A 13,492-nucleotide genomic window follows, 5' to 3' on the forward strand; every position below is an offset into this window, starting at 1 on the left:
TGTGCCCATTACAACACAATTTTTAAATGTCCACTAATCAATAATAAATATATAATTCTGCTCACTCTGACCTAAAGGCCTCACAGAGGTAAAAAGTCCAATATGATTATTCATGTTGGGGAGGTTTTCTTATACATAGTATCACACCTTCAGAGAGTGAAAAAGTTTGCTTAAAGCTCAACATTCAGAAAACAAAGATCATGGCATCCGGTCCCATCACTTCATGGCAGATAGATGGGGAAACAGTGGTTGACTATTTTTCTGGGCTCCAAAATCACTGCAGATGGTGATTGCAGCCATGAAATTAAAAGACGCTTACTCCTTGGAAGGAAAGTTATGACTAACCTAGATAGCATATTCAAAAGCAGAGACACTACTTTGCCAACAAAGGTCTGTCTGGTCAAGGCTATAGTTTTTCCAGTGGTCATGTACGGATGTGAGAGTTGGACTGTGAAGAAAGCTGAGCACCGAGGAATTGATGTTTTTGAATTGTGGTGTTGGAGAAGACTCTTTAGAGTCCCTTGGACTACAAGGAGATCTAATGAGTCAAGCCTAAAGGAGATCAGTCCTGGGTGTTCACTGGAAGGACTGATGTTGAAGCTGAAACTCCAATACTTTGGCCACCTCATGCAAAGAGTTGACTCATTGGAAAAGACCCTGATGCTGGGAAAGATTGAGGTCAGGAAGAGAAGGGGACAACAGAACATAAGATGGTTGGATGGCATCACCGACTCAATGGAAATGAGTTTGGGTGGACCCTGAAAGTTGGTGATGGACAGCGAGGCCTGGCATGCTGCGGTTCATGAGGCTGCAGAGAGTCTGACATGACTGAGTGAACTGAACTGAGCTGATACCAAAAAGATTAAAAAACCACCTTCAATGAGTATTTCAGTACAAACACTATGTGAAAGTCACTCAGTCGTGTCCCACTCTTTATGACCCCATGGACTATGCAGTTCATGGAATTCTCCAGGCTGGAATACTGGAGTAGGTAGCCTTTCCCTTCTCCAGTGGATTTTCCTGACCCAGGAATCGAATCGGGGTCTCCTACATTGCAGGCAGATTCTTTATCAGTTGAGCCACAAGGGAAGCCCAAATACTAATTCAGTATAAATACCATGCACATAGTTTAAAAACAGAACTGCAGTTTCTAAGAAGCTAATCATAGGGCAGATTAAAAGGGAAGAAAGAATCCAGATCAGCATTTTCCTCAGTCAACTTATTCAAAGTGCAAGTAACACTTAAAACAAGAAGTCTTTTCAACACGCACAGACCAAGATCAGATGTCTTCCGTGGCTGAACTTGCTGGTCTCTACATCATGAAAAACGGCTATCTAAGGTTGCTTCCAGGTGTGTAGAATGATAACACGGGGTATAGACAAATAGAGCTGTTTGGGGACTCTATCCGTCTGCAAATATTCTCTTCTTTCTTTCATCCTTGATATTTAACTTGCTTTCCTACTATCTCTATAAGGGATAGACAAGTAGAAATTTTAAGGATATTAGCACACTGATAGTAAGTTTCAAAGGAGAAAACTGGTCAAACTTACTTCTGGGCAAATTGGAGACTTAAAGACATCTCGTTTTGCCACCTGTATTAGTCCAGGTTTTCCTGAGAAAGAGAATTCACTGGAATGTTTAGAGAGAAGGAAAGAGAAAGGGGTTTATTGAAGGAACTGGTTCATGGGACTGCGGAGGTTGGAAAGTTCAAAATCGACAGGACAGGGAGCCAGGCTGGAAACCTTGGGAAGACCTAATGCTGCTTCTCAAGTCCAAATGCAATCTGGAAGAATTCTCTCTTCCTCAGTGAGGTCAGTCTTTTTACTATAAGGTTTTCAACTGTTTGAAAAAGGATCACCTATATAATGGAGAGTAATCTGCTTTACTCAAAGTCTATGGATTTAAATGTGTGTGTGCATGCATGTTTAATCCCAAAGTCATCTCAGATTCTTTGGGACCCGATGGACTGTAATCCACCAGGCTTCTCTGTACATAGGATCTCCCAGACAAAAACACTGGAGCAAGTTGCTAATTTCTTCTCCAGGTGATCTTCCCAGCCCAGAGGCTGAACCCGCATCTCCTGCTAGGCAGGCAGATTCTTTACCACTGAGTGACCTGGGAAGCCCTGCCTTAAATGTTAATCTCATTTTTAAAAAGCAAAACAAAACTCTGCAGCAGCATCTAGACTAGTGTTTGACAAAATATCTGGGTACTATGGCTGAGACAAGCCTGGTAAACTTTTTTTTTTTTTTCAGAAGAGTATAAAACCAACCTATGTGAAAATTCTAATGGCATAAGAAAAACACCATTACTTAATCTATAGGCTTTATGTGGGATGGAATGATTTGAGGGAAACCACTCCAGTATTCTTGCCTAGAAAATCCCATGGACAAAGGAGCCTAGTGGGCTGCAGCCTATGGGGAGGCAAAGAATTGGACACAACTGAGTGACCAACACTTTCAATAGTAAATTGGTGAAAAAACAGTATCAGAAAGGTCAGCTTAATTCTGATGAATCTTTATTTTCTTCACTGTTTAGAATAATACCTGTTACCTAGTAAGTCAAATGTTCCTTATATGTTGTCCTCATTGCTTGTAAATTGTTTTCTGTTTTTTATGAGAATGGCCATATTTCTTATCTTCTTTGTGAAACATGACTTTCTTAATTCTGGGCACATTTGGGGAAAATTCTGTGCAGACTCACAGATCGTAAAAAATTTTCATAGGGTTCACTGGCTCCCATGGATAAGATAACAGACTCTAATACGTGCTCCACATATTGCCTATAAGAGTAAATTTTATCTTTGCATCCATAGTTATTTTCTTTATTCATTTTTTTAAACTTTCATTTTGTATTGGAGTGTAGCCAATTAGGGGCTTTCCAGGTAGCACAGAAGGTAAAGAACCCGCCTACCAATGCAGGAGACATAATGAGATGTGGGTTTGATCCCTGGGTCAAGAAGATCCCCTGGAGAAGAGAATGGCAGTCCACTCCAGTATCTCTGTCTGGAGAATTTCATGGACAAAGGAGCCTGGTGGGCTGCAGTCCATGGGATTGCAAAGAGTAAGACACGTCTGAGTGATTAACACACACACACACACATATGTCCAATTAATAATGTTGTGATAGTTTCAGGTGAACAGTGAAGGGACTCGACCATTACATGTACATGTATCCATTCTCCCCCGAAATTCCTCCCATCCTGGTTGCCACATAACATTGAGCAGAGTTCCCTGTGCTATGCAGTAGGTCCTTGTTAGTTATCCATTTCAAATGTAGCAGTGTGTACATGTCCATCCCCAACTCCCTAAATATCCCTTCCTCCATTCTTCCCACCCCCCACCCCCCCGGCAACCATAAGTTCATTATCTATGTCTATGAGACTCTTTCTGTTTTGTAAGTTAATTTGTATTATTTCTGTTTAGATTCCACATATAAGGGTTATTTTCATAACAGAAAACTTGATCAGTAACTCATTTTCTCAGACCAAACTGGGAGATCAAGAAAAAAGGCTGTGCTCTTGATACACTATAGCAGGACCAGGAGTTCACTTGGAAGTTTAGAAGTCATTGGACTTCCCTGGTGGCTCAGATGGTAAAGAATCTGCTGAAATGCAGGAGTCCCAGATTTGATCCCTGGATGGGGAAGATGCCCTGGAGAAAGGAATGGCTACCTACTCTAGTATTCTTGCCTGGAGAATTCCATGGACAGAGGAGTCACCTTGTGGGCTACAGTTCTTGGGCTCACAAAGAGTCAGACATGACTGAGCCACTAACTCTTTCAGTTTCATAGAAGTTATTGGTGCTATATGTGGAGAGGCCATTTAACAAGGTTATATTGACTCTACCTTAGTTCTTCTACCTTAGAAGTTGCCTTAGTTCTTACTTCTCACATGCTCTAAACTCCCTGTCTCCTGATCCAGGGCTCCATGCCCTGCTGATATAATTGTGAGCTAGGGCTCCAACTCAGGGCTGTTTCATTTCTACTACCCATACCCATCTGTGTCATTTATGTTAAACATGAAGAGAGATCCTGAAAGAGAAACCTTCAGAGCAGATTTCTGCCACTGTCAGAGAACAAATAACCTAGGTACAACAATCTAAAGAACTTTCTCCTCCACAATTTAACACTTCCACTGGAAGAGGTTGGAATTTCAAAGATGTGTTGCTAACATCAGCTGTAGGTCTATATATTGCCTGTCCTTTACCTGTAGCACCTGTTTTTTCCGCGAGGACTGTGTCCGTTGCTGACTGACTCCTCAGGGAGACCCAAGACTCAGGTGAAAGACTGAGTTCTCGAGAATATGACATGCCACTGGAAAGCTAAGGGATACAGGGCCCAGAAACACATCCCCAGGTGGCAATGGCTATGGGGACAGGAGATGAAATTGAGTGTGACTCTACTCTGTCATCTTTCTGTTTTTCTGCCCCCAGGATTCTTGATTCTTCTGTTTTTGCCGTTGGAATCCATATCCTTGAACAAGAAACGTAAGTTTGTTCAGCCAGCCCCATTAGTGACATAAGCTGTGGAGCATATGCTGGGGTTTGTGTCCTCTTACCAACAAAGGAATAAGAAAGTAGGCTTATGCTGAATGTAAGGTCCAGACACAGTTTTATGAATGTAAGAGAAGCTATTCCTCCACACTCCAACATGCTCAGAAATTTTTGTCTCTTCCTATTCCAAGAAAGGGCTTCCCAGCTGACTCAGTGGTAAAGAATGTGCCTGCCAATGCAAGAGACACAGGTTTAATTCCTAGATCATGAAGATCCCCTGGAGGAGGAAAATGGCAACTCACTCCAGCATTCTTGCTTGGAGAATCCCCTGGAGTCTGGTGGGCTAAAGTCCATGGGGTCACAAATAGTCAGACATGACTTAGTAACTAAACAAAAATAACTTCCAATGGAAGCCATCCCATCCATTCCTTCCCTTCCTCTATTATTAGATCACCAGCCTGAAGCAGGCTTTGTTCATTCCTTGACAATTCCTTGACCTCCATCCCCACTGCTTCTTCCCTCACAGCCTGTGCTTGGTGGTGCCCTCCAAACCCTCCATGTGTCAACACTGATGCCTGCCGCTGCATTCCAGGATTCAGTTCTGCATCTGAGGACAGCTTCACCAGCCCCTTGAAGAGTTGCCATGGTACAGAGCCTTGGGGTGGTGGAAATGCTCAGGCAGATTTGGGGAGAGGCTGTGGTACATCTACAGCATTCAGCTCTGAGGGCAGCACAGAAGCACTTTGTTGAGAATAAGAAAGGAGACATTTTAAGAAAGCATGAAGGAAGTGAGCAGTCCCATAGGGGCTGCAAATTTGATACCAACAATGGAAAAAAGTCCTTTCCTCCACATCATCACTAACACTTGTTCTGTCTTGTCTTTTTGATAATAGTTATTCTAACAAGTGTGAGGTGATATCTGGTTTTTATTTCCATTTCATTGATTGGTGATGTTGAACACCTTTCCATGTACCTGTTGGCCATTTGGTAGTCTTCTTTGGAAAAACATCTATTCAGTCATCTACCCATTTTTTACTCAATCACTTTATTTGGTTCTTTTTTTTTTTTTTTTGCTATTGAGTCATATGAGTTCTTTATATATTTTGGATATTAACCCCTTATGTATGTATGATTTGTAAATTATTATCCAATATTGTAGATTTTCTTTTCATTTTTTGGATAGATTCATTTGCTGTACAGTCTTCCCTGATAGCTCAGTTGGTAAAGAATCTGCCTGCAATGCAAAAGACCCCGGTTCAATTCCTGAGTCGGAAAGATCCTCTGGAGAAGGGATAGGCTACCCACTCCAAAATTCTTGGGCTTCCCTTGTGACTCAGCTGGTAAAGAATCTGCATGCAATGTGGGAGACCTGGGTTCGATCCTTGGGTCGGGAAGATCCCCTGGAGAAGGTAACAGCTACCCACTCAAGTATTCTGGCCTGGAGAATTCGATGGGTTGTAGAGTCCATGAGGTGGGACACGACTGAGTGATTTCACTTCATTTTGCTGTACAGAGCTATGTAGTTTGATGGAGTCCCACCTCTCTAGTTTGCTTTTGTTGCTTTGCTTTTGCTGTCAAATCCAAAAAAAAAGTTATTACCATGACCAATGTCAAGGAGCTTATACAGTATGGTTTTTTCTATGAATTTTATGATTTCAAGGTAGCCTGATTTTTGTAATTAGCAAATTCAGCCTCAAAGAGATTGAGTGATGTCCAAAGTTCTATAACTAATAAGGTAGTATAAACAGACTATGTCTAAAGCCAAGGAGTTTTTATTCTTCAAAAAAATAGAACAACAAAAGGAAATTATTAAACATAAAGTTAAGATGAAAACTTTTGTTATGGACATTTTACTGCAATTTTTTTTAATGAGGGAAAAGAAAATTATATGATTTTTCATCAAGAAATATTCTTCATCTGCTCAAAATAATCTGAGTTATTGGTAATAAAATAAATTATTCCTAGCATATTTGAAACAATGAGTGAAAAAAAAAAGAAAAAATCTACAATATTCTAGAATACTAGAATTCTGGGTGATTCCCCCCCCCTTTTTTTTTTAACTTTTTCCCTGTTTTATTTATTTTTTTTTTAAGTTTTTTTTTTTCTTTTTTTGGTCTTTGAAATCTGGTGTGTATTTTATTTTTTTAAATTTTATTTTATTTTTAAACTTTACATAATTGTATTAGTTTTGCCAAATATCAAAATGAATCCACCACAGGTAAGTATCGATGTATTATTTAAAATTTGGGAGAAAGTAAATTTTATCAAAGAAAGGAAAAGATGTTGCAATTACTGCACAGCCCTTACTTGACCCTGGAAGTATCCAAAAGATTCTTTTGTGAACTTGCATGTGTGTGTCTCAGGGAGATATGCAGACTCTTGAACATGGAGAGGAAATCTGGCTGATGCTTTAACTGGATTCCAGCTCCTTCCTTGGACTACACTTGTCAGGTTGAGGAGTCTCCCATCCTCATGTCTTCTCCTTCCAGCACTCATTCCCATATGCCCCCACTCACTCCTCCCTATCCCTCAGCCTTTAATATGGGTCTCCATCTGAGAGGAGGAAATCTCAGAGATCAGATGGGGGCCAAACAACAATTCCTCAGGTGTGCATCCCTCCCCCTTCCATTCATATCCTTATGTTAATACTACCCACAACCTGGATCTGGGGCCTTAGAAGGGAATGTCAAAATTCTGGATAAGAAACTCTGACCTGGGAAAGACCAGTTGTCTACCCTGACTGATCATGACCGTGTGAGTCCTTCCAGGCTTTAAACGTCTTTGGCCCCCTGACTGGAAGGAGATCATATATGTACAAGAGCCAAACATTCTATTTCTGAATTTTTACTAAGTTGCTGTTGTTTTAGCATTGGTGTCCAGCACTTGCTCTATGGTTCCCTGACCTATTCCAAGGGGACCTGGCTCATGGGCACCTTTCCTCCTAAGTTTAGGAACAGGGAGAGGTAAAATGCCAGACAACACCTGCAGTGACTCAGCTGTGAGCTGCTTCCTCTTTCCTATGCATAACAGGCTCTGATAAAATGTGATTTCTACAGAAGTGGAGAGAGCAAGTCTCCCCTAGAGACATCCTGGGGAATCTCAAGAAGTCTTAACATGAGAGCTGGGGGAGTGCTTGATGAAGATTGTAGGGTGTACTAGGACTGCTATGACTAAAGTGGAGGTTGAGGGCATCAATGTGTAAGAGTCTGATCACCTACCCCTAACCTCAGCTGTAAATGATGGATATCACTCTGGACAATTCCCCAGCCATGACTGCCTCCATTTCCTCAGCATCTTGGGAAGCCTTCAGTGTCACTGTCACTCACAGTTAGGAATGACTTGAGCTCAAATGCATGTCCCTGATGATGCAAACAGCAACCAAGAATATGGTCCAGAACCAAGTCATTTTTTCTGTCTACCCCAAAAGGCCTGCAGCGGGGAGGCAGACCTCCTTCCAGTCCCCATATGACACAGCAGAGTGTTTGAATCAAGGTACATGCAGATAGTCAGAGAGCAGGGATGAGCAGAACAGTAAGCCAGCTTTCTGGAGCAACTGATGCTAGTTCAGCCTAACCCTACAAGAGCTAATGAGGAGCTGAGTTAGTTCAGTCTTGTGTCAAGATCAGGATGGAGGTGAGTGCCATATGAATTCACAACGGAATTCATACCTTTGAGAGGTGACATTTTGTCCTGTTGTGTTCCAGATATCAACAAGTGTGGACCATCATGGAAAGTGTCCTGTGGAATATATGTAGACTGCCAGAACTTTAACAACACACAGCGTCAATGCAAAGGAAACAGAACTCTTTCTCAAAAAGAATTTGAGAATGAGTGTACTACAAAAACCTTTGGTAAGAAGGAACCCATTTCTTTCATTTCCTCATTCATTAAGTTTGGCCACTTACTCTAGGCCACAGAGGTCTGTTCTCAGCACCTACTGGTATCCCCTCTCTCTCCAAACCACAAGGGTCAGAACCCCACATAGAGTGTCATTTCTTCAATACTGGATGCCCCCTTGACATTTGGCATCTTATTTTCTCAAATAAACAGAACAGTGGTATTCAAGACATTTCAGGAGTTGATGTCCAGTGCAATGAGTCCCAGGAAATTATCTGTATTCTTCATCATTAATTGCCAAGATGAGACCTTTCTCACCTGGATCCCATACAGATTTGAGCAAGCTAGGGGTCCTTTCAGACTCTTCTGGAATGATGGACCTGAGAACTCTGTCTAGAAATGTTGGAAGGGGGATATTCAAGGGTGGTCCCATCTTCCCCAGCCAGCCCTGTCCCTGGGCAACCTTACCCAGTTCCTTGGCCACTCAGCCTTTGTCTATTTCACTATGCAAGTATCCACCATGCCCCTGACCAATAATTTCTATTAACAAGCCTATGGGAAACTCAAATGACTGGGACCGGGAGGATGTTATGTCAGAATGGGTAGATGACATGAACCACACCACATATACTCAAAGTGGCTCCCATTTGGCATAGATGGAAAGAGAGAGTGTCACTGGGCTTCATTGTCCTGGCCCAACTCTCTACTTAGGAGGTCAACAAAGGCCCTACATTGACTCAGACCACTTGAGCCTTGCACAGAAGGAGCCCACAAGTTTGCATCCCTAGCTGGATGCCCAGGACAAAGAAGACAGAAACACCAGCCACTCCTCATCCATCAGCACCTGCTTCCTTCTTCAGCCACCCAGCCCTCCCACAAAGCTGGCCTCACTCAGATGATGAGTCTTACCATTTCATTTCAGTTTGGAAAACGCCTTCCAAGGGTACAGGAAGTGGATCCTCACAACACCAAGTCTGCATGGATGGAAGTAGACCTCCATTGTATCCCCAGTCTGGTCCCCAGTGTCCAGGAGCCTCTGGCCTGTTCTGGCATCATCTTTACAGGCCTCACCCCTTCCTGAAAGCTTATTGATGGTCCTGGCTCAGGGATGGGTCTTGGACCAGCTTCATGGAGTTAGAGTCTGAGCTAGCATGGATGGGAGAGCACTATTCTTTCTACAAATGTGTAGCACATGAGGTTCCACAGGGGCTGTCTATCAGTGACTGATCCCTCAAGAGACCTGAGAAATGGAGGGGAAGTGTTGATTCCTTGATTCCAAGTAAAGTACAGGAGCCTCAGTAATGTTGCTCAGAGTGATGGGCTATAGAGCCAGAGCCATCCAGTAAGAAGGCAAAGGCCATGGGTACAGTGGTTGCAATTAGAGCTCAACTCTCTCCTCTTTGTCATCTCTGTCTTTCTGCCACAGAACTGAATCTACTACTGCTGAAGACAATGAACACTGCAGTCCAGAACCTTAAAAGTGAGTCTCTGCACCCAGCTCCATTGGTGACATAAGCTTGAGAGTGTATGCCATGGTCTGGGTCCTCTCACCAATAAAATTGGGAAAGGAGGTTTATTCTGCAAGAGTATCCTCTAAGGATACTAACAGCTGTTACTCTTCCCCATTACGTCCAGAGTTTTCTGAGGCTTTTCACTTCTAGTGGCAGCCATTCAACACTTTCCTCCCCTCCTCTACTATTGGGCCTCTAGCATGAAGCTGACTTCCTCAGTTTCTTGGGTCTTCTGACCATGATCTTCATCCACACAGCCTCTATCATAACTCGTTGTGCTCGGTGGTGCCCTCCAAACTCCAAATGTGTTGATGCCAACACCTGTCGCTGCATTCCAGGATTCACATCTTCAACTGGGGAAGTCATCACCAGCCGCTCAGAGACTTGTGATGGTACAGAGGCTTGGGGGTGGCATTAACTTGTGGGTGGCATATGCTTGGGGGTGGTATATAGAGATTGTGGGAGGACACAATGGGACCTCCAGAGCCCTCAGCCATTGGAGCAGCTCAAAAGTATTTTAACAAGCATAACATAAAAGTGACAGCACAGGAAAGTATGAGGGGAGTTGGTAATCTTGTTTTCATGATCAGTTGGAAGAGGGCTGAGAGCCGACACAGCAGAGCTGGGCTATGACACAGGCTCTTTGACAGTTAGGAAGTTGTTTTCCTCTCTGTGCATTATTTGCTAGTCTGTAAACCAGAGGTAGTCATTGTACCTACCCCATATGGATGAACTTAGATTTAATATTTACCTTAGTTAAGAAAAGCTAAAGTTTCAGTTCAGTTCAATTCAGTTGCTCAGTCATGTCCAACTCTTTGTGAACCCATGAACCACAGCACGCCAGGCCTCCTTGTCCATCACCAACTGCCAGAGTCCACCCAAACCTATGTCCATTGAGTCAGTAATGCCACCCAACATCTCATCCTCTGCTGTCCCCTTCTCCTCCTGCCCTCAATCTTTCCCAGCATCAGGATCTTTTCCAATGAGTCAGCTCTTCCCATCAGGTGGCCAAAGTATCAGAGTTTCAGCTTCAACATCAGTCCTTCCAATGAACACCCAGGACTGATTTCCTTTAGGATGGACTGGTTGGATCTCCTTGCAGTCCAAGGGACTCTCAAGAGTCTTCTCCAAAACCACAGTTCAAAAGCATCAATTCTTCGGTGCTCAGCTTTCTTTATAGTCCAACTTTCACATCCATACATGACCACTGGAAAAACCATAGTCTTGACTAGATGGACCTTAGTGCAGAGAAAATTGTCAACACATGAGAGCTATTATCATCATTCATAGTGTTACACTATTATTATTATTATGGCAAAAAGAAAGGGGGGGGGGGAATAAATGGACCGACAGAAGGAAAGAAACTCCCAGGAGGAAGCTCAGGCTTTCTCACTATCTCAAGCTCACCAGAAACTCCTCCCCACTGACCATTGTGGTTTCCCACATCAATCCTCACAGCAGACCCAGGATGCTAGCACACTTAGATTTTTTTCCCCACCTTCTCCCACTTTGCCCAACTGTCATATTTTATTCTAGGAGTTTTACATTTTCAAGACAGAATCTTTTTTTCAATAATCATATTTGGGCCCAAAGAGCTTAAGTTATATATCCAAAGTCACACATTTAGTAGGGTCATAGAACCAAGATCCAGATCTAAAATTTAAAGACTTTATTTTCAACAATATAGAATCATAAGGGAAATTGTATTGCTTAAAAAGTTAATAAGATGGTACATTTTATGTTTTATGAATTTTACCACAATACTAAAAAGTAGGGGAGAATTATACAGTTTTTACAAGAAATAATCCTTGTCTACTGATAATAGTTTTTGATGGACATTTATTGCTACTAAAGAAAAATATTCTGAATATGTGCAATATGATGAGAAAAAAATTTTGAAGAAATTTCCAGGGATCTGTGTAATGGACATAAGAGTGATTTTCTTTCTTTCTTCTTTTTTTATGTTTTAAATTATCTTTGTTTTCCAAGTATCCATGTGTTACTTAATATTTTTTATAAAAGTAGATTTTATCAGATTTTGTTATCAAAAAAGGTATTTGACTGATGTTCAGTCTTTCTGTCACTCTAGAGGTATTCCCAGAGTTTCTTTGATGCATTTGTATGTGTGTCTCATGGAGATTTGTAAGCTGCTGAACATGGAGAAGAGATATGGCTGCTAGTCCCAGCTCATTCCTAGGAGCACACTTATCAGGTTGAGGAATTCCAGATCCTCATATCCTCCCCTCCTCACACCCCATTTCCACTATCCTGCACTCAATTCCATCTCATCTCATCAACATTTAAGACAGGTCTCCAGTGACTGCCACTATCTAAGAAGACAGGAAGAAGTCTCAATGCCCAGTTAGAGGTTGAATTTGAATCCCTCAGTTGTGCATCCCTCCTATATCTTGTTCTGTCTTACTGAAGACCCTCCACCTGGGTCTGGGGCCTTAGAAGGGAAACCCTTAGGTCCAGAGATGAGGACTCTGATCTGGGGGGACCAGACAGCTGCCCTGACTCATCATGATGTTATGAGTCCTGTGAAGCCATAAAGTCTTTGGTTCCCTAATCAGAATATACAGGATCGAGCATTCTGTTCCTTCTTTTTGATTCATTCTTACGTTCATGGTTCTTCTTAAACTGTTATTCTGAGGAACCAACTATTCAGGGATTAATGTCTGGGATGGTACCTGGCCTGACCTGACCACAGATCGCACTCACAACATACACACACACAAATGCTCTCACCCCTAATGATCCACCGTACTGTTCCCTGCAGAGATCTCCATCCACACCTGGACCGCACCCTCAAGTATCAACAGCTCGGTGAGTGGCCCAGCAGACAACACACAACAGGAAATCCCTCCATATAGCCCACCTATTTCCCCCAAGTTCTAACCTCCTCATATTCTTCCCCCCCAGATGCTCTCCTGCTTCTTCAACAGAGTCCAGAATCTTAGTGAAAATGTGGAGTCAGTCCCTGTCCAGGACACTATCCAGGTAAGGGTAGGACCCAGGGAGGCAGGTGGAGGCTTCCCACAGGTCCTGTGGGAAAATCTGGTCCAGGAGGAGATATTTCAACATAATGGTGCACTGCTCCGAGGCCCTGCCATGTGTAGTCACTCCCACATGCACCTTTTAAAAACCTTTAATCTTGCAGCCCCTGAATATTAGGTTTGCATCATCCTTGGCATTCATGTACAAGATTGACCTCTGAATGGCTGGATTCCAGATGCAAAGACCACCCAAAGAATCCTACCTGGCACTGCCTTTATCCCTCAAACAGTTTCCAATCTCTGTTTTCTGTGAGTGGGTGGGTAATGGCTTCATACAACCTCTCAGGTGTGTGATCTACTGGCTCTGTGTCCTTATCTCCACAGAACCTCATACAGGGGGTGGATGAAATGCTGGAGGCCCCCCGGGACCTAGAAACCTTGCCCAACTCAGAACAGCACCTTGTGGCCTCTAACCTGCTCATTGGCCTGGAAACTGTCTTGAGAGGACTGAGCAAGTCCCTGAACAATGAATCACTGCACTTCAGTTCACCTTCAGGCACAGGTAATTACCTGGAACAGCCTCCAGGCTCCTGCTCTGCTCATTCCTGGTTCATTCCTTTCCCAACCTCACTAGAGCCCAGTGACCAGGGTTGTA

General features: G+C 42.9%; 1 protein-coding gene across 2 annotated transcripts in view; it reads left to right on the top strand.

Annotated features, from left to right (window-relative positions):
* The first annotated feature begins 1,215 nt into the window (after positions 1 to 1,215).
* LOC139184054 (adhesion G protein-coupled receptor E2-like) overlaps positions 1,216 to 13,492 on the top strand; it is a 1,114,856-nt gene continuing 1,102,579 nt past the window's right edge. The window contains exons 1-9 of one of the 2 annotated variants that reach the window (XM_070792642.1): positions 1,216 to 1,350; positions 4,434 to 4,487; positions 5,020 to 5,139; positions 8,198 to 8,344; positions 9,757 to 9,810; positions 10,099 to 10,233; positions 12,621 to 12,667; positions 12,764 to 12,841; positions 13,222 to 13,399. In XM_070792642.1, coding sequence (XP_070648743.1) covers positions 1,284 to 1,350; positions 4,434 to 4,487; positions 5,020 to 5,139; positions 8,198 to 8,344; positions 9,757 to 9,810; positions 10,099 to 10,233; positions 12,621 to 12,667; positions 12,764 to 12,841; positions 13,222 to 13,399 — 880 coding nt within the window. In that variant the 5' untranslated portion in view covers positions 1,216 to 1,283. The remainder of the gene's footprint in view (positions 1,351 to 4,433; positions 4,488 to 5,019; positions 5,140 to 8,197; positions 8,345 to 9,756; positions 9,811 to 10,098; positions 10,234 to 12,620; positions 12,668 to 12,763; positions 12,842 to 13,221; positions 13,400 to 13,492) is intronic. The other variant, XM_070792641.1, reaches the window with a different exon arrangement.

This window comes from Bos indicus, chromosome 7 (assembly GCF_029378745.1).
Source record: "Bos indicus isolate NIAB-ARS_2022 breed Sahiwal x Tharparkar chromosome 7, NIAB-ARS_B.indTharparkar_mat_pri_1.0, whole genome shotgun sequence".
NCBI lineage: Eukaryota > Metazoa > Chordata > Mammalia > Artiodactyla > Bovidae > Bos > Bos indicus.